Below are 20567 nucleotides of genomic sequence, written 5' to 3'. Positions count from 1 at the left end.
AATGCCCACAATGACTACGATAGGCTTAAGATCGTCTCAGTGGGAGACTGCAAACACCCCAGAGTCCTGCACTGCTTGTGCCTGAGTCATAAGGCTTGTCTACACTTACAGCACTACCACTGGTGCAGCACTACCACTGGTGCAGCACTACCACTGGTGCAGCTGTGCCACTGGAGCATTTAGAGAAGATGCTTAGGCAAAATGCTTCCTGTTCCATGCACAGAGCCAGGTAGGCAGGCAGAACTTCAGAGTCTCAATGTGTGGATGAGACAATGGTATAGGGAGGAGGGGTTTTGATTTATTAGGAACTGGGGACACTTTTGGGAGGGGGGGAACCTATACAGGAAGGATGAGCTCCAGCGAAACCAAGGTGAATGAAGACTGCTGGCACTGAACATTAAAAAGGTTGTAGAGCAGTTTTTAAACTAAGAGATGGGATAAAGCCAACTGGTGCGGAGGAGCATGTGGATCGGACGGAGACTCCTCTTAGAGGAGAGTCCATTGATGGAAATTCTCTAGGTTTTAGTCAGAAAGAATGGCGGGGAGATGATAAAGTATGGGCCAGATCAGACAAGAAATAATCACATATATAAGACTCTAATACATCAGAGAAGGGCAGACAAATAAACAGTGGCAATTTTTATAGTGCTTTTACACAAATGCTAGAAGTCTAAATAATAAGATGGATGAACTAGAGTACCTCGTATTAAAGGAGGAGATTGGCATAATAGGCATCACAGACGCCTAGTGGAATGAGGACAATCAGTGGGACACAATCATACCAGGATATAAAATATATCAGAAGGACAGAATAGGTCGTGTGGGTGGTGGAGTGGCAATATATGTGAAAGATAACGTAGAATCAAATGAAGTAAAAATCTTAAATGAATCAACATGTTCCATAGAATCACTATGGATAGTAATTCCATGCTCTAATAAAAATATAGCAGTAAGGATATATTATCGACCACCTGACCAGGACAGTGATAGTGACGTTGAAATGCTAAGGGAGATTAGAGAGGCTATCAAAATAAAAAAATTCAATAATAATGGGGGATTTCAATTATCCTCATATTGACTGGGTATGATTGACATGTCACCTAAGGACTAGATGCAGAGATAAAATTTCTCAGTGCCTTAAATGACTGCTTCTTGGAGCAGCTGGTACAAGAACACACAAGGGGAGAGGCAATTCTCGATTTAGTCCTGAGTGGAGCGCAGGATCTGGTCCAGGAGGTAACTATTACAGGACCACTTGGGAATAGTGACCCTAATATAATAACATTTAACATTCCTGTGGTGGGAAGAACACCTCAGCAGTCCAGCACCCTGGCATTTAATTTCAAAAAGGGGAATTATGCGAAAATGAGGAGGTTATTTAAACAGAAATTAAAAGGGTAAAATCCCTGCAAGCTGCATGGAAACTTTTCAAAGACACCATAATAGATGCTCAACTTAAATGTATATCCCAAATTTAAAAACTTAGTAAGAGACCTAAAAAAGAGCCACTGTGGCTTAGCAACCATGTAAAAGAAGCAGTGAGAGATAAAAAGGCATCTTTTAAAAAGCGGAAGTCCAGTCCTAGTGAGGTAAATAGAAAGGAACATAAACACTGCCAAATTAAGGGTAAAAATGTAATAAGAAAGGGTATGTCTACACTTGCACCCCCTTTCAAGAGAGGGATGCAAATGAAGACATTTGAAATTGCAAATGAAGCCAGGATGTAAATATCCCGCACTTCATTTGCATATTCGCATTCTGGCGCTATTTTGAAATAACAGACGCTGTTAAGACGCGGTTATTTTGAGAGAAAACCCTTCTCTCAAAATAACTGGTAAACCTCACTGTATGAGGAATAAGGGTTATTTCAAGAGAAGGGTTTTCTCTCGAAATAACCGCATCTTAACAGCGTCTGTTATTTCAAAATAGCGCTATTTCGAAATAGTGTCATAACACGAATATGCAAATGAAGCATGGGATATTTAAATATCTTCATTTGCATTCCTCTCTCGAAAGAGGGTGCAAGTATAGACATACCCTAAAAGCCAAAAAAGAATTTGAGGAACAGCTAGCCAAAAACTCAAAAAGTAATATCAAAATATACATTATAAGTAATATAAGTACATTAGAAGCAGGAAGCCTGCTAAAAAACCAGTGGGACCTGTGGATGATCGAGATACAAAAGGAGCAATCAAGGACAATAAAGCCATTGCGGAGAGATTAAATGATTTCTTTGCTTCAGTCTTCACGACTGAGGATGTTAGGGAGATTCCCAAACCTGCATCGTCCTTTGTGGGTGATGAATATGATGAACTGTCCTGGATTGATGTGTCATTAGAGGAGGTTTTGGAACAAATTGAAAAACTTAACAGTAACAAATCACCAGGACCGGATGGCATTCACCCAAGGGTTCTGAAAGAACTCAAATGTGAAATTGCAGAACTATTAACTGTGTTTGTAACGTATCCTTTAAATCAGCTTCTGTACCCAAGGACTGGAAGACAGCTAACATAGCGCCAATATGAGGAGAGGCTAAAGAGACTGGGCCTTTTCAGTTTAGAAAAGAGGAGACTGAAGGGGAATATGATAGAGGTATATAAAATCATGAGTGGTGTGGAGAGGGTGAATAAAGAAAAGGTATTTACTTGATCCCATAATATAAGAACTAGAGGACACCAAATGAAATTAATGGGTAGCAGGTTTAAAGCTAATAAAAGAAAATTCTTCACACAGCACACAGTCAACCTGTGGAACTCCTTGCCAGAGGAGGCTGTGAAGGCTAGGACTATAACAGAGTTTAAAGAGAAGCAAGATAAATTCATGGAAGTGATGGGGAAATCTCGCTCCCCTGGGGTACAGAGCCCCCAGAAGGGTTCAAGGCCGGAGGTCAAATCAAATCAGTGAGGCAGGAGAGAAACCTAGAAGGAAAAACTTTATGATGCATGCATGCAGGCTGTCACTTCCAAGAGTGAAAGCAGCCCTGAGATACAGGTTTAGGGATCCTTTATACAGAATGCTTAGACAGTTCAGTTGTTGATTGTTTTCTTTAACATATCAAAGTTTCAGCAGAAGTACTCTGAGACGTTTCTGTTCACACCAGGAGTGCTAGAAGTAAGTTTTACAGTACAAAGCCACATCAGAACTTGAGTGGAGAAGTCTACAAGGCAAACTGTGACAAAGATAAGGGTTTACATGACAAATTGTGACAGACTAGGAGTATCCATGAACTTGAGATAGGAGGCATTGTAAGGGTCTTGATTAGAGTTAATTTGATTTCTCTCTGTTACAGGGAGAGAGGCCTGAAAAGCTTTTAACCCTTACAGCAGTTTTCTTTTAGAGAGTTTTGATTTCCTGCACAGTCCCCCCTTTAGACACAATTGGAGTTATTTGATTTTTCTCCCACAGAAGTTAGGTCCATAAAAGGCTATTAGCCAAGGGGTAAGGAATGGTGCTCCTGGCCTCTGTTTGTCAAAAGCTGAAGAAGGATGGCAGGAGACAAATCACTTGATCATTGTCTTCGGTCCACTCCCTCTGGGGCACCTGGCACTGGCCACTGTCGTCAGACAGTTACTGGGCTAGATGGACCTTTGGTCTGACCCAGTACGGCTGTTCTTATTATGTTCTTATTCTACCTTTGCCAACAGGAGAGCTTCTGGCACCAGGATAGGTACTCCACCTCCCTGAAAGGAAGTAGTTGTATGGAGACGTGAAGCTCTCCAGTCTACACCAGGAATTAGGTTGCTATAATTACATACATTGCTTGGGGTGTAGATTTTCCACAAGCCTGGGCAATGTAGTTATACTGACATATGTTTGTAGTGTAGAACAGACATGCACAATTCAAGTGGGTATGTAAATAGTGTCTTTACCTTACACTTTCCCTGAAAGGCAGGGAGGCTTCTATACTCATGAGCGAGTCAGTGGCTGAAGGTACATGTAATAAATACATAGATTAATAAGTGATTAATACAAGCATATCAAAGTATCAGGACGTTATGCTAATACAGGCCCATAGGCAGGAGAGTGCAAAGGCTGCCTGCGAATGCACCCATCCCAAGATCCCCCTAGTAAGCATGCTCTGGCTGGTTGTGGGAAGGAAGGAGCGGCTTGCTGCCCGAGCCTCCCTCCCCCATGTTCCGGAAAGGGTGGGACTGATTTCCATCCCTCCCCAATGAATGAGGCCAGGGGTGGGGCAAGGCCTAGCTCCTGGGGAACAGGGAGAGGGGGGAATCAGCCCCAGCCTTCCCACAGCTGGCCAGAGCATGGGGGAGAAGCGGAGTTCGCACCCTCGCAGTCCACATTTACAAATAAAGCCCCGCCCCACAGAAATTCCTGCGTACAGGCCTGTAATAATATATGAGTGAAACGAATGGAGTTTTGGTATCACTTTAGAATAACAGGAGAGGTGATGCTCTCATTGTATATGTTGATAAACCCATCAGAGCAAGGTGAGTACAAAGGGAGGAAAGGCTCCAGTGCAGCATCTTCTACAACTTCCCGTTAAAAACACTTCAGAAAGAAGCTTCAGGCTAGTAGGGAACTTTGGAAGAAGGAGTGGGGTAGTACCCGCAACTGTCAGAAGATGCATTTTAAAAGACTTTTAGCGTATGGCTACACTAGCCACCCTAGTTCGAACTAGAGTGCCTAATGTAGTCATTCGAACTTGCAAATGAAGCCCGGGATTAAAATATCCCGGGCTTCATTTGCATGTTTCCAGGCACCGCCATTCTTAAATGCCCGGTAGCTCAAACTACCTGCCCATGGCTACACGCTGCATGGGCTAGGTAGTTTGAATTAACACTCTTAATTCAAACTACCGTTACTCCTCATTGCAGGAGGATTAACGGTAGTTCGAATTAAGAGTGTTAATTTGAACTACCTAGCCATTGCCAGGTGTAGCCGTGGGCAGGTAGTTGGAGCTACCAGGCATTTAAAAATTGCGGCGCCCGGACACATGTGAATGTTTCCTTCTGGTCTAGGATAAACTGTTGTCATCTACAATAATGTATATGTCACTCTAGAATAAATGTACTTTGCTTCTGTAGACAAAAAGTTGTGCAGATGGACCCACATAGCAATAAAATGGATGAATTTCCTGACCTGAATGGGATTATAGATGACGTTAGGAAAGAAGCTGACCAGCTCTATGGAAGTCTGCACCAGAAGATACATCTACATCGCAGTTGGAATCATTTGAGCTACAAAAGTAAGACGACACACAGCTAACGGAAATAAGAGAACATTCTTCATGACATTTCACACACTATTTTTCACCAGTTCATTTTGTGTGGCTTTCAACCCTCAGATGTTAGCTTTCCATAACATCTTAAGAGTTTAAAAAGTGCCAAAAAATGTCATATAGCAACTAGCAAATACACATCCAGACATAGGTGGCTGGTGAAGATAGAGTTGGGGGAGGCAAACCCCCAGCCCTACCCCAGCCCTGCCCCTTCTGCTGAGGCCCTGCTCCTTCCCCACCACTCAAGGGGAGGGGAGCGAGGTGGTGTGTTCTCACCCCAGACTCTCCAGCCCCAGAACACCAGGGAAGGGAGGAGGGCACAGTCCAAGCCTCTCCAGCCCAGGAGCACCAAGGGAGGGAGGAGGGCTTGCAGGGGGAGGCAAGAGGGTGCGCCACGCAGCCCCAGTCCTGGAGCACCGGGAGGGCAGACGCTGGGGTCAGCAACACTTCACCCCCAGATCTCCTGCAGCAGGCATTCTGGGGGCAGAGTGTGGGCGGGGCCATGGCTGGTGGTTTGGGAAGGCAGAGCCTTCCCTCGCCAGGATACCGATTGCCTCTGCATCCAGCTCAAAACTCCATGACCACGAGCATTCAGGACTTCATACAGAAGTACCAGAGCAGACGTGTAGAGAAGGGGGCCTCAAAAGCCCCTGGGTTTATAATGTGTTGGGAGTCGAGAGGACTTGGATTCTGTTCACTCCTCTGACATTGGCTGGCCTTAGTAAGAACTCTATAAATGCAAGTATTGTTCCATTAAGCAGATCGTATCAACAGCATAGCCTGTGCCCCAAAGGGCTAATGTGGTCAAAGTATGTATAAAGAAGGGAGTAGGGAGAGGAAAGTTAGACTACCTCTATATTTGGCAATGACTAGTGCAGTACTGTGTGCAGGCAATGAATACTGGAGGGCCTGGCACAAGGCGGTAGCAGGCATGTGCCATCCCTGCACTCACCACTACAGAGGAGCCTCTTCTCTGCTGCCATCTCCCTGGCCAGCCCTGGGGTGTGCTACTTCCCATCATGGCAGTGATGGCAGCAGAGCAGGCTGCTGCTTCACTTTGCTTCCCCCTGTAAGCACGAAAGGGCCACACTCCTGCTGCTGGCCCCAGCCTGCCCAGGGGCTCATGGGCTAACCTGAGGATGGAAGACCATTCGTTTACAGGACAATTGGGGCAGCTGCTGCAGGGTCTCTCAAGGCATGGGGGCAGGGCGGCCATCGGAACCCATCCTATGAATGGGGTGGAGCTGCACACACCTCCCCCGGCCCACAGGACTGTCCTGGCAGTGGCCAAAGCTAGCAGCCTGAAGCTAATCTAGCCCTGCTGCACTGTCGGTGGTGGCGGCACGAGCCCCCAGGGGCATTTTAATCATCCAGCGGTGGCAGTCATGGTCGGGGGGGGGGGGTACACACAGGCCGGCAGTGGATGCCAGCAGATGAGCGGGGGAGGGACGAATGTGCAGAGATACCCCATGATGCCCTGCCAGAGGGAGATGCCTGCTTGCCCACTAGAAGGATTTGAGGACTGGCACAGGCCTTCAGATAAATTGAATTTGAACCCCCTGCTCATTAGAAACCCTCATTAGAAAATGAGGTAGAAACATTAAGCAGATATCAAGTGTGGGCAGTGGAGTACACACAGCACTAACCACCCCACTAATTGATCAAAGCAAACAGTGTCCAAGACAAGAAAGTCTTCGGATTCCGGAAGACTATGGCTGGAATGCCAAATACCATATAAAACAACAAAGAACCTAACTCTTATTTCTATAATACTGTACTGTGAGAAAGCTGTAAATCCCAGTGTATAGAATATGTGTACATTCAAATAGGCCTTGGTATTGTGATTATTTGATTAGTTAATGTGCTGTGTGCTGTATGTGAAGCAAATACCAGCACTTCTCTAAAGTCAAAGTTTCATTCTGTTTTATTTCAATAGGAATAAAATGGAGCTAAATAATATTAAAAGAATGAAACAGAGGGATAATAAAGCTGAAGGAAAGAAAACAACTAATTAAGATGCACAGCTTCTCTGAACTGATCCACTCTGCCACACACCTTTGTGCTCGATTCCTCCATTCACGCCGGTGCATTAGTGGCTCAGCACAGTGTGGTACTATTCCTACCGCCACCACCGACAGTGCAGCAGGGCTAGAGTGCCTTCAGGCTGCTAGCTCCGGCCACGGCCACGACAGTCCTGTGGGCCGGGGGAGGTGTGTGCAGCACCACCCCATTCATAGGATGGTTCCGATGGCCGCCCTGCCCCCATGCTTTGGGGGACCCTGAGATAGCTACCCCAATTGTCCTGTGAACCAGATGGTCCTCAATCCTCAGGTTAGCCCATGAGGCCCTGGGCAGGCTGGGGCCAGCAGCAGGGGTGGGGCCCTCCCGCACTTACAGGGGGAAGCAGAGTGAAGCAGCAGCCTGCTCTGCTCTGCTGCCATCACTGCCATGATGGGAAGTAGCACACCCCAGCCCCACAATGGGGCTGGCTAGAGATGGCAGCAGAGCAGAGGTAGGAGCAGAAAATTAAGAATTCCTCAAACTTCAAATTGCATTTTTCAAGTCTTGCACAGATTTTCTCAAAACAATCCATAGAACTGGAGGAACTTACTCAAAACGGGGCTAAGATGCAAAATGATAAGTAGGTCCTTGATTTATGTAATTTGGTCAGATTCTGTGTCCCTTTCACTTTTTCAACCTTTTGGAGACCAATAGTCAGGCATTCTTATAAAACACCCATACCCGAGGTCTCAGGTTTATATTGCATACTGAGTCATGGCCCTGTGCATCTATTGGCTCTGCCATCAAGTATCTGACAACTCTAGCAATAAGCACTGCCAACTCTCTCATGACCCTTCCTCTCTAGTCAGCTGTTTTCTCTTTTCCCCTATCCATCCTCAGCTTGGTGCCAGCACCATCGCAGAGTTGTGCAATGTGGCAAGGGTGAGGTTAGAAAGCCTGAATAATGAGTGGGGAATGGGACCCCACATGTCTGGCTTTGCACAAGATCCACAAAACAGGGTTTGTAATATATAGATCTTTTCCTAACTATTCATTTGGCTGGCAGACTGGAACATGTCAATATTATAGTAGTTAAATCGAGTTGCTGGAAAGATACAAACATTTTATGTTCCTTAAAATGATAATTCACAACTGATTCATACTCATTAAATTAACATTCCAGCTCTGGCTTTGCAGCTTGATTAAAAACTCATTGAATGTGTTAGGTATAATACAAATATTGTTTTCCTCTCGTATACTAAATGCTATTTCTCCTTGTATAGATGTCATCAATAACATCAGGAAGTATTACCAAATGTCATCATCTGCTGAAGAGAAAATCAGTGAAGCTATCCCCATGATAAAATACTCAGAAAACAGCAGGGAAGAAATACTTGCCATGTCAGATAATCAAACCTCAAAAGAAAACTGTACCTTGTTGCAGCTTAGGATGTTCAAGACTCCAGATATCCAAAAACTGAATGAAAAGGTAAAGTGTTATAGCTTTTATTTTTAAACTAGAAATAAATGAAATATATGCTTTTGCTGTTGCCAATCAGCATTCTTTTTTAAATGAATGTTTATAATACTTTTAAATCTGGAAAAGGAGATCTCAGGGTATGGCTGCACTGCAGTTAGACACCCATGGTTGACCCATGCCAGCTGACTCAGGCTCACAGGACTCAAACTGTGGCATTATTTTATAGCAGTGTAGATTTCCAGGATCACGCAGATACCTAGATGCTAGGACCCATGGGCTTTGTCTACACTACGGCTTTTGCCAGAAGAGGCAATACAAATGAAGCACAAATTAGCATTTTGTCACGCTTCATTTGCATAATCTATTCTGAGCCATTTTTGCGCAAGGGATTTTTGTGCAAAAACAAGCAGTGTGGCGGTGGCCGTTTTGCGCAAAATCCCCTTTTTGCGCAAGATCCTTATGCTTTCCCCAGCATAGCTACATTTATGTCAACCATCATATAGTGTGTCATTGGCTGTTTGTCAGTTGGCTCACTGCCCACTATCCCAGAGGTGGTTTCATCTCAGGGGTGGTTTATTTTGTAAAGTATTTTAAGATTCTTTAGTAGAAAAGAGCCATTATACATGCCAAATATTCTTATGTGCTACTGTATTACATTTCAGAAACATGGAAAGCTCATCATGTCTTGCTTCTTATCATTAATATGTTTTTATTGCAGATTTGTGGGCTTCCAAGAAAACTGCCATGTGTTATAACACCTTGTGGTGGTGTTTCATGTCGAAAGAGCTATAGAAACAAACAGTGTGGTGGCCAAAACTGTAATGGAACTCTTTCTTTTTCTACAAACGCAGTCGAGAAGGCTGAAGAGGCTGACATCTTTTTAGATAATTTGACTAGACAACTACAAGAGTATGAAAATCAGGTACTGTATAAGTGAAACTAGTGTATTCTATGAAATAATTTGGTAGCTAAATATGATGTAGCAATTAAGACAAAGAATATGCCTAATCAAAATTATGATGTCAAGAAGGTTATTGCACAATTACTATAAAAGGGATAATGTCAAATTAGAGAGACAAAGTAGGTCAGATAATATTTTTTATGGGACCAACATTTGTGGGAGAATGAGACAAGCTTTTGAGCTACACCAAGCTCTCCATCAGAGCTGGGAAAGGCACGTAAGTGTTACAGCTAAGTACAAAGTGAAACAGATTCTTTAGTATAAGAAGTTAACACATATTGTGAAAGAGGATTCAGACTGAAGTGAGCCACTAACACCTCTGCAGGCATAGGACAAAAATGGGGATAAATGGTTTATAGATTGTTATACTAAGCCATACATTCAGTGTCTCTATTAAGAAACTGATTTTTAGTGTCTAGCAAAATTATGAATTTAAGCTCCATGATCGTCTTTTGAAGATGTTGTGAAGATTTCCTTTGAGGACAAGGACTGAGAAGTCAGATATAAAGTGATCACTTTGTGAAAAAAGTTCACTCACAGGTGATGCAGTGTTTTTGTGTTTCATCGTTCTTCTGTGTGAATTCATTCAAGAGCGTAGTGACTGTCCATTTTTACCCATGGAGCTGTTATCAAGACGTTGAATCTACGGGATGAGGTACAGCACATGTTGTGATAGGCATGTGTCGGATCATGAAAAGTGTGTTGTGGGATACTGATCATTACAGCAACGGACAGATGTGTCCAGGTTTTTCATCTGTTTTATGGCAGAATCTGGTGCTGCTCTTAGTTGGAGGGCCCTGGTCTGTGTGAAACTTCCTTGTGATGATGAGCTGAGATGATGTTTGAAGGCCAGAAGAGAGGTTGGGAAAGATTTATTTCAGGATATGCTCCCAGTTGAGATGGGTTGTAATAATTTAATAATGTACCATATGGCTTCCAATGTGGAGTGGCAGGTGACAACTAGGTGTGCATAGTCAAAAGTTTTTTTTTTCTTTTTTCTGTATTGAAGCAAGTTCTTTTGAGGTATTTGGGTGGCCCATGCCCTGAAGTGATCTACTTCTTTTGTGAAGTATCCTTGTTTGGTGAAGGAATTTTTAAATGTGCTAAGATCTGTGTCCTAGACTTTGTCTTTGGAGTATATTCGGTGGTATCTGAGTGCCCAGCTGTAGATAACAGATTTCTTGATGTGTTTGGGGCGATTACTACATCTGCAAAGGTAAGCAGGATGATCCACAAGGTTTTTGTATAAAGTTGTCTGTTGAGTTACATTGGTGAAGCTGAACATGGAGTCCAAGAAGTTGATGCTGGTGTAGGGGTGTTCTAGAGAGTATTTCATAGGTGGTAGTTGTTACAATTGTGGTGGAAATCTATATGAGAATTTAGGTCACTTGTCCAAAGGATGAAAGTATAATTGACTAGAAGATTTACCCAGCATTGCTCAGGTCCTTAACTCAAATAATTTTTGTTTTTCTTCATTTAAATCATTGCTCTGAGGTGGGGCTTTCCACACTTACAGGGGCATTGGGCACAGCCAGGGGAGGGGCTGGGGGGCAAACAGACACACAGACAAACGGATGCACAAATACACAAACTGTCTGAAATATATAGTAGATAGCTGTTTCTTTCTCCACCGCTGCCCACTGCTGATCTAATGGGGTTTTAGCTGTCCTGGTGCCCATCTCTTGCCCCTTGCTTGCCCCCTGCTGTCTTTTTACAGTATAACTGTTCCTCTTACCAGACCCCTCCCTTTCCATTTTCTGAGAAACAGTCAAATTCCAGGCATATCCCATTATCCTGGCACAACTAAACCCTGACCTTGCTTTAAGTTATGATAAAAGGAAGCTGCATACCAAATTTGGTGGTCCTAGCTCTTACCATTTAGAAGGAATTCTTGAACAAATGAACTCTCGGACGGACAGATGGACAGACACACATTTCTAAAATATACAGTAAGCTGTACCTCAAGTATATCATAGGGCTCATGGTGTTTTCAGAAATTCTTCCTCAAGGTCACCCATTTAAAGATTGGCATATTGAGGTGCCATCCTAATGCCCATGGCTGTTCCCATGGTTTGGACACAGTATTTGTTGTTGAACATGAAAATGTTATGGATAAGGATTAAATGGATGGGTTAAGAGATGTGTTTGGGGTGGATTGCAGAGTGTTGTCCATTGTTTGTAGACATTTGACAGAGGCGGAAATGCATGCTATCACTATAAGGGTATGTCTACACTACAAAGTTAATTCAAACTAACAGCCGTTAGTTTGAATTAACTTTCATAGTGTCTATACATGCAAACTGCTAGTTCGAACTTAATTCAAACTAGCGGAGCGCTTAATTCGAACTAGGTAAACCTCATTCTATGAGGACTAACGCCTAGTTCGAATTAAGTAGTTCGAATTAAGGGCTGTGTAGCCACTTAATTCAAACTAGTGGGAGGCTAGCCCTACCCAGCTTGCCCTGGTGGCCACTCTGGGCACAACCAGGGAAACTCGTCTGCCCCTCTCCTGGCCCCGGAACCCTTAAAGGGCCACGGTCTGGCTACAGTGCTTGTGCCAGTTGCAAGCCTGCCAGCACCCAGCCAGTAGACCCTGCACCTGGCACGACATGAGCCAGCCACCCGCTGCCACCCAGCCCTCCACCTCTTCCCAGGATCAGGCTGCCCGGGGCCACAAGAGGCGGGTGCCCGCCTGGTCTAGTGCGGAGATCATGGACCTCATTGAGGTTTGGGGGGAGTCCTCCAATGTCCACAATCTCTGCACTAGCCACAGGAACGCGGCCGTCTATAGCCACATGGCTGACAGCCTGGCCACCAGAGGCCACATGCGGACCCGGGAGCATATCCGCTGCAAGATCAAGGACCTGCGGCAGGCCTACTCCAGGGCCTCCCAGACAGGGGCCGACTCGGAGGCATGCCCTCACTTCGAGGCCCTGGACCACATTCTGGAGGCTCACGCAGTGCATGACCCCCCGGGTGTTGATCAACCCTGGGGCAGAGGGACCCGTCTTGGACACGGAGGAGGAGGAGGACATCAAGAGCCAGGAGCCTGCAGGGAGTCTGCCCAGTATCCAGGACCCCCGAGTCACCCCACAGAGCACATCAGCTGTGTCGTCCGAGGCCGGGGAGGGCTCCACATGTGAGTGCCATCATGCTCCCCTTATGTGTATGAAGGGTGTGGGGGGAGAGGGAGCCCAGGGACCATGCGCCTGGGCTTTGCTCACCATGGAGCAGCAGCTGAGTGTCAGGCAGGGGCCCTGGCCCGTTTCCCACACGCCAACCTCGCTTTGCAGAGGGGGGCCGGGTTTCACTCACTGTGTCCCCAGGGAGAACTGACACTGCTCTTGTTTCACCACAGCCGCAGCACCTGGGACTGCAGAGAGCACCACTCCGCCTGCAACAGCCACCCACACCCGGGCCAGCAGGCACACCAGGAACCTGGAGGACTAGCAGCAGTGGCACCTGCGGCTACTGGAGCACCAGATCCGCATCCAGGAGCACTGGGTCTGGGAGGATCTGCGGCTGGGGCAGCGGAGCTTGGAAGTGCTGGAGGAGCAGAGCCATGCCCTCAGAGGTCACCTCCAGACCCTGGTGGACAGGTTCCTGCCTCCTCCTGCTCCAGCACCTGCGGCCGCCCCAGCTCTCGCTCCTTCTCTCACCTCCCGCTTCCTCTGCACCTCCCATCCCTCCTGCCCCACCCTCCACATCCACTCCCCGCACCTGCAGTGGTGCAAGATGGGAGAGCCAGCAGGACCCCCAATCCTGAGCTTTCCCTTCCCTTCCTACCCTTCCACCCCCTTCCAGCTCCCAGGTTTCCCCCTCCTCTCTCCCACCCTCACTCCACCCTCTCCCCACCCCAGTTATGTAAAATAAAAAGAGATTTTTGTTGGCAAAACAGGCGCCTTTATTTGACATTAGGAAGGAGGGTTAGGGAGGGGAAAGGGTAAGGAGGTGAAGGTGGAAAAAGGCCCCAGTGGGGCATTCAGGGAGAGTTCAGTCCTTCTCCTCCACCTGGAAGCTCTCCAGCAGAGCTTCACGGATCAGGAAGGCCCCCCGCTGGGCCTCCCGGACGGCGGCTGTGCAGGACTGCATGTACTGGCCAGCCATGCGCTCAGCCTCGACAGGAAAGCCTCCCCCTTCCATTTGCATAAATTGTGCAGCACACAACATGCTGCCACCACGGGAGGGATGTTGTGCTCTGCGAGGTTGAGGCAGGTGAGGAGGCACCTAAATCGTGCTTTCAGTTGGCCAAAGGCCCCCTCGACCACGATGCGAGCCTGGGTGAGCCTGCCATTGAAGGCCTGCTGGGAGGGGTTGAGGTGCCCCGTGTAGGGCTTCATCAGCCAGGGCTGTAGGGGGTAGGCCGCATCCCCCACCAGGCAGATGGGCATGTCCACATCCCCGACCCTGATGTGGCGGTCGGGGAAGAAGGTCCCGGCCTGCAGCCTCTGGCACACGGAGGAGTTCCGGAACACCCTGGCATCATGTGCCTTGCCGGACCAGCCCACATTAATGTCCATGAACTGGCCCCGGTGGTCACACACGGCCTGCAGGAGGACGGAGAAGTACCCCTTGCGGCTGATATATTGGGAGGCCTGGTGTTCCGGGGCACAGATGGGGATGTGCGTCCCATCAATGGCCCCCCTGCAGTTGGGGAAGCCGAGGGCGCCGAACCCCCGGATGACCATGTCCAGGTCGGCGAGGCGGACCACCCTGCAGAGCAGCACCCAGTTGATGGCCTTGACCATCTGCAGAGAGACATAGCAAACCGTGAATCACTGGGGCGCCCGGGTGGCTGGGAGTGTTTGTTCCCTGGCACTGCCCCGCGCCCCACTCCCGGAAGCAACCCCCATGGGCAGTGTGTAGTACGGCCGGGACAGACCAAGCCCTCCAGTGCAGGTCACTTTCGCCTCCTTCCCCCCGCCCCCTTTTTCCCTGGGGCGGCCCATCCCCTCCTTGCAGTCCCCCCACGCCCAAAGTGGCTGGTGGGTGCCGTTCCTGCATGAGCACTGCTCCGACGGTGGATCTCCCTATGCTGAACTGGTTCCCAATGGATCGGTAGCTGTCCGGCGTGGAGAGCTTCCAGAGGTTGATGGCCACACGCTTCTGGAGAGGGATGGCAGGCCTCATGCGAGTGTCCCGTCACCGCAGAGCAGGGGCGAGCCACTCGCAGAGCTCCAGGAAGGTGTCCTTCTTCATCCTAAAGTTCTGGGTCCACTGTTAGTCTCCCCGGCGCTCCAGGATGATGCGGTCCCACCAGTCGCTGCTGGTGTCCAGATGCAGTGGGGCACTCTGGTATCCAGGCTCTGCTGCCGCTCCTCCACAACCCCCAGGGAAGCCAGGGGGAGAGGCAGGGGGCTGATGTGCACCAGACGGTGCAAGGCAGCCTCCACCCATTGCTGGCAGGCTTGCAGCAGCAAGTCCAAAAACTGGAGCAGCATGCCCAGCGTGAGCTCTGACTCCATGGTGCCAACTGTGGCGGCGTCCCCAGTGGGAAGCACTGACACAGGCAAGCAGAGAGAAAAACACTCTTCTGTCCCTTGGTGAGGTAGGCAAGCAAGCGGAAAAGCTGAGAACCAGCTGTCCAGGGGGGATCCCTTTAAGCATGAGCCTCAGATATCCTCAGACAGCAGCCACACAAAGCAACTACTGACCTGATGCCCTGCCGGAACTGGTTTCAGCTGCCCTTAAATGTGACCCAGTGTCCAATCAGTGTGGATGCGCTAGTTCGAATTAGCAAAACGCTAATTCAAATTAGTTTTTAAGTCTAGATGCACTAATTCAAAATAGCTTAGTTCGAATTAACTAATTCGAATTAAGTTAGTTCGAATTAGTGCTGTAGTGTAGACATACCCTAAGGGATGTTGTGTGTAGGAAGGTGACATCTATGGGAACAATGATGTTTGCAAGGGAAATTGTTAATGTCGCAGAGGTTTGGGAGGAAGTCAGGTGTGTCCTGGAGGAAACTGGCCAGCCCTTTATGTAGTGAGTGATTTGAGGATGGTTTTGATGAGTCCTGATATTCCTTCAGTAAAAGTGTCAAGGCCAGATATGATTTTTGTGTATCTCAGCAAGCATGTACAGGTCCTGGGATGTGGTCATGGGGGATGAAGTTGTAGAGTTTCTCTGGGAGTTGTTTAGAAAAATATTTGGTTATATCTTTACATTTCTGTGTGACTTGTGGCCTGGGGTGGTTTTTGAGTTCTTTATAGTAAATTAGCGATGAATATCCAACATTAGTGAGTGGGCTGCATGACTAGGGATGTGAATGAATCGACTAGTTGCTTCTCCCCCCCTTGCTGCCTCTATAAAAAAGAGGCAGCAAGGGGAGGGGGCAAGAGGAGGGTGCTTCAACGTGGCAGCGCCACATGGAGCCTGGAGTCAGCTGGGGACTCACGCAGCACTGCTACTTTGAAATACTGCAGGAAGCACGGGGCCAGCGAGGGACTGCTTGCGTGCCCCACTGGCCCCATGCTCCCTGCAGCACTTTTGCCTGTGGCTGTTGCTACACTTCAAAGGCGGAAGCACCCTATCGACTAATCGAATAGTCTATGCAAATTGCATCAACTATTCAATTAGCCCATTAATCTAAATTTAACATCCCTATGTGTGAGTGGCCCTCCTTCATCTCAGTGGGCTGCATGACTAGTGATGGGCAACCTGCAGCCCGGGGCCCACTGGGGTTCCACCTGCAGCCTGCGTACCCCCTCTCTACCCTCTTCACTACGCAGCTCTCATGCACTGGAGCCCTGCACTTCTTACTCCTCCCCTGACCTCTCAGCACTTTCAGAAGCCATGAATCTGATGCTTCGGGCTATGTCCCTACTCCTCCCCCTCTCTCCCAGAGCTCAAACAGCAGTAAACTGCTGATTCACAGCATTCAAGCTCTGGGAGAGAGAGGGAGGAGCAGAGACAATAGCACTCTGAAAGTGCTGGGAGGGATGGGGAGGAGGAGGAGGAGGAAGTACAGGGCTCCAGTGTGAGAGAGGCACATGAAGGAGGGTGGCAGACAAGAGGCGTGCGGGCTGCAGATAGAAGCCCTGCGGGCCGTAGGTCACCCACCACTGTAGTAGATGGTGGAGAGTTGTCAGTTGGCTTTGTTAATGTAGTCATAATGGTTGGGAATACAATGGTACCGCTTTGGCATATCACATCTCCGACACTCTCTCCACTGTCATCTGAAGAAGTGGGTTGTGTCCACAAAAGCTCATGATACCATCTTGTTTTGCTAGTCCATGAAGTGCTACCAGACCATTTGTTGGTTATTTAGTTTATCCTGTACAGACTAACTCGGTTACCTCCTGAAGCAGGAGAACAACAGTTATGCAGTCCCCGAAAACCAACCACCATCAAATCAGCCGAAACTAGATTTATGATTTATTACAACAGTCCATAACCCAATAACTCTCCCTTTTTTTCTGATGACTGCAGAGTTGTTTATGGGTCACTTTACTTTGAATGATTCCTCATAGTATGTGTTAATTAGTTATGGAAAACAATCTGTCACACCTTGCATTTAGCTGTGACACTCGGAACACCTTTCCTAGCCATGAAGAACAGCACTGTATGCTTAAACACTTGTCTCTCTAACCAACAGAAGTTAGTCAAGTAGAAGATATTACCTCATCCACCTTGTCTCTCTAACAATCTAGGGCCAACACCTGGCTACAATACTACAGTGTCAACATCAATGGGCCAAATATTTGATGTGCTGTCCTTGGATTCTAAATCAAACATCTCCCTCTTTTATCCTAGCATGCCCTTTTACATCAGGGAGGAAATGTTACCTACCAGCTAAAGCACAAGACTGGGAGTCAGGAAAACTAAATTGTACTCCTAGCTGTGTCCAAGTCTACACTGGCAAGTTACTGTGCAGTAAATCTGCTCCCAATGCTGCAACTCCCAAAGTGTTGACACTGGCAAGGCACTTAGTGTACACTAACTTGGCAGTTGCTGTGCTCTAGGTAAACCACCTCAACAAGAAGTGTAGAGCTTGCTGTGCTCAGGATACACTGCTGAGAGGCCAGTGTGGATGCTTGAATTGTTTGCTACATTCTGACTGGCCTCCGGAAATGGCCCATAACTGTTCAAGTCCCCTCTGCTCTTTGTTTGGCATGTGCATATATTCTCTTTCTGAGTTCCTTTGGGACAGTCTGCATGCTGTGCTGATTGCTTTGGGACACAGAGCAAACCAGTCAGATGAAATACTTGTACTGTTGAACACAGAGGCAGGGTGTGTGTGTGTGTGTGGGTGGGCGTGCGCGTGTGCATGCATATGTGTGTGTGTGAATGAGAGAGCTGGGGAGGGAGGCAGGGAGGCTGGGATATACAAGACAGCATATTGACATCCCCTAAAACAAACTGTCTCCCACCAAGTTTGAAGCATATGAAGCACTCTTTCCTTGGATTGCAGAGAACTAGTGCATAGAAGTTTTGCCAAAGCACAGTATAACCTCTAGCAAAACAAACACCTGTTTTGCTATTTAAAAAGCTGTTGAAATATAGCTATAATAAAAATGCTGTCTGTCATGGCTCCTTCCCCACTCTGGCATGATAAATGCAGAAGTGGGGGCCAGTAAGTGTACCCCAAAACCTTATCTACCAGGCTTTGGTATAAAACTTCCCCCAAAATCTTAAAAACCTAGATCTTGGGAATAAAACTTCCGCTGCCACCACCCAAATGTTGCTAAAGAAATCAGGGGAAAGATCATTTGGGAAATCTCATCCCTAAAATAAAAATCAGGGCACACAATTAACCAATGCCAGGTTAATAAAAAGAAAAGAAAGAACTTTTATTATTACAACAATATTCCTGTTGCAAGCATAATGACTAGCTAGGAAGATAATAAAATATACTCATGGAGAAACTCCATGGGCCTAGAACCTAGGGTATGTCTACACTACAATGTTAGTTCGAACTAACGGACGTTAGTTCGAACTAACATTCATAGCCGCTACACTAGCGCTCCGCTAGTTCAAATTTGAATCGAACTAGCGGAGCGCTTAGTTCGAACTAGGAAAACCTCATTTTACGAGGATTAAGCCTAGTTCGAACTTACTAGTTCGAATTAAGGGGTGTGTAGCCCCTTAATTCGAACTAGTGGGAGGCTAGCCCTCCCCAGGTTTCCCTGGTGGCCACTCTGGCCAACACCAGGGAAACTCTATGCCCCCCTCCTGGCCCCGGATCCCTTAAAGGGGCACGGGCTGGCTACGGTGCCCGTGCCAGGTGCAAGCCTGCCAGCACCTAGCTAGCAGACCCTGCACCTGGCACGGCACAGAGCCACCCACCCGATGTCCCCCAGCCCACCCCCTCTTCCCGGGACCAGGCTGGCGGCTCCCGGGAGCTTGCCCTGGACCGCAAGAGGCGGGCACCTTCCTGGGCTAGTGCGGACATCGTGGACCTCATCCACGATCTCCGCGCTAAGCACAGGAAAGTGGCCGTCTAGGGCAGGAGAGCTGCCAGCCTGGCCACCCAGGAGCAGGTGTGCAAGAGAATCAAGGGGGTCCACTGAGACCCCCGACCCTGAGCCCTGAGCTTACAATGGCCGTCCTGGGTCAGACCAAAGGTCCATCTAGCCCAGTAGCCTGTCTGCCGACAGCGGCCAACACTAGGGACCCTGGAGGGGATGGACCGAAGACAGTGACCAAGCCATTTGTCTCGTGCCATCCCTCTCCAGCCTTCCACAAACTTTGGGCAGGGACACCACTCCTACCCCCTGGCTAAGACTACTCCATGGACCCAACCTCCATGACTTGATCTCACTTCCCTTTCAACTCTGTTCTAGTTGTAGCCTTCACAGCCTCCTGCAGCAAGGAGTTCCGCAGGTTAACTATTTGCTTTGTGAAGAAGAACAACTTTCTCTTACTAGTTTGAAGCCTGCTACCCATTCCTTTCCTTTGGTGTCCTCTAATCCTTCTTTATGGGAACTCATGAAGAACTTTTCTGTATGCACCCTCTCCACCCAACCCATGCTTTTAGAGACCTCTATCCTGTCCCCCCTCCGTCTCCTCTTTTCTAAGCTGAACAGTCCCAGTCTCTGTAGCCTCTCTTCATCTGGGACCTGTTCCCAACCCCTGATCATGTTAGTTGCCCTCCCCTCTCCCAGCCTTTCTCTTCCCCTCTCCCACCTCCTTTTCCCAGTCTCCCCCAGTTTTGTTCAATAAAGACAGAGTCAATGTTGGAAGAAACGTTATCTTTATTTTGTACATCAATAAGAAGGGGGGCTAGGGAAGGGTAAGTGGAAGGAGGTGAGGGAGGAATGGGGTACGAGCCCCCGATGGGGAGGACTGGGCTGGCTCTGCGGGCTTCTGGAGGTGGAAGCTCTCCTGCAGCCCCCCGATTGCCCCCTCTCCCCAGATGGCAGCCTGCGGCAAGTGCAGCCGGGCTGATGGCCGAGTGGTGTGATGTGCCCAGTATGGGTACTCCGGGCACTCCAAGCCAGAACTTCTTTGCAAGCGGGGCACCCCTTAGAACTGTGTGTCCGGGGTGGGGGTCGGGACCCTTTAAGCGCAGCCCTCGGCTAGCCTGAGACAGCATCTCCACACTCTAAGTCCTCCTCTGATGCCCTGCCGGCACTGCTTCCGGCCATCCTTAAGCCCTGTTCAGAGTCCACTCAATGTGGACTTGCTAGTTCGAATTAGCAAAACGCTAATTCGAACTAGTTTTTAGTTCTAGACGCGTTAGTTCGAATTAGCTTAGTTAGAATTAAATAATTCGAACTAAGTTAGTTCGAACTAGCGCTGTAGTGTAGACATACCCTTAGTTACAAAGAAAAGCCAAAACATCTTTTAAACAGTGCCAGACATCAGATCCCATACTCAACCCTTAAAACAATAAAGCCTAATGAAACTACCTAAACTTTACCCTACGTACAGAAAATGAAGAA

At 47.9% G+C, this 20567-nt stretch overlaps 1 protein-coding gene across 3 annotated transcripts in view; it reads left to right on the top strand.

The window, feature by feature from the left end:
* Positions 1-20567, top strand: part of LAMB4 (laminin subunit beta 4) — a 97189-nt gene that overhangs the window by 70417 nt on the left and 6205 nt on the right. For all 3 annotated transcript variants that reach the window (XM_014572173.3, XM_075927273.1, XM_075927267.1), the window contains 3 exons: positions 5046-5206; positions 8524-8729; positions 9439-9642. In XM_014572173.3, coding sequence (XP_014427659.2) covers positions 5046-5206; positions 8524-8729; positions 9439-9642 — 571 coding nt within the window. The remainder of the gene's footprint in view (positions 1-5045; positions 5207-8523; positions 8730-9438; positions 9643-20567) is intronic.

Source organism: Pelodiscus sinensis, chromosome 1 (assembly GCF_049634645.1).
Source record: "Pelodiscus sinensis isolate JC-2024 chromosome 1, ASM4963464v1, whole genome shotgun sequence".
Classification (NCBI taxonomy): domain Eukaryota; kingdom Metazoa; phylum Chordata; order Testudines; family Trionychidae; genus Pelodiscus; species Pelodiscus sinensis.
Note: the sequence above shows the minus strand (reverse complement) of the source record. Positions and strands in the feature narration are given on the sequence as shown.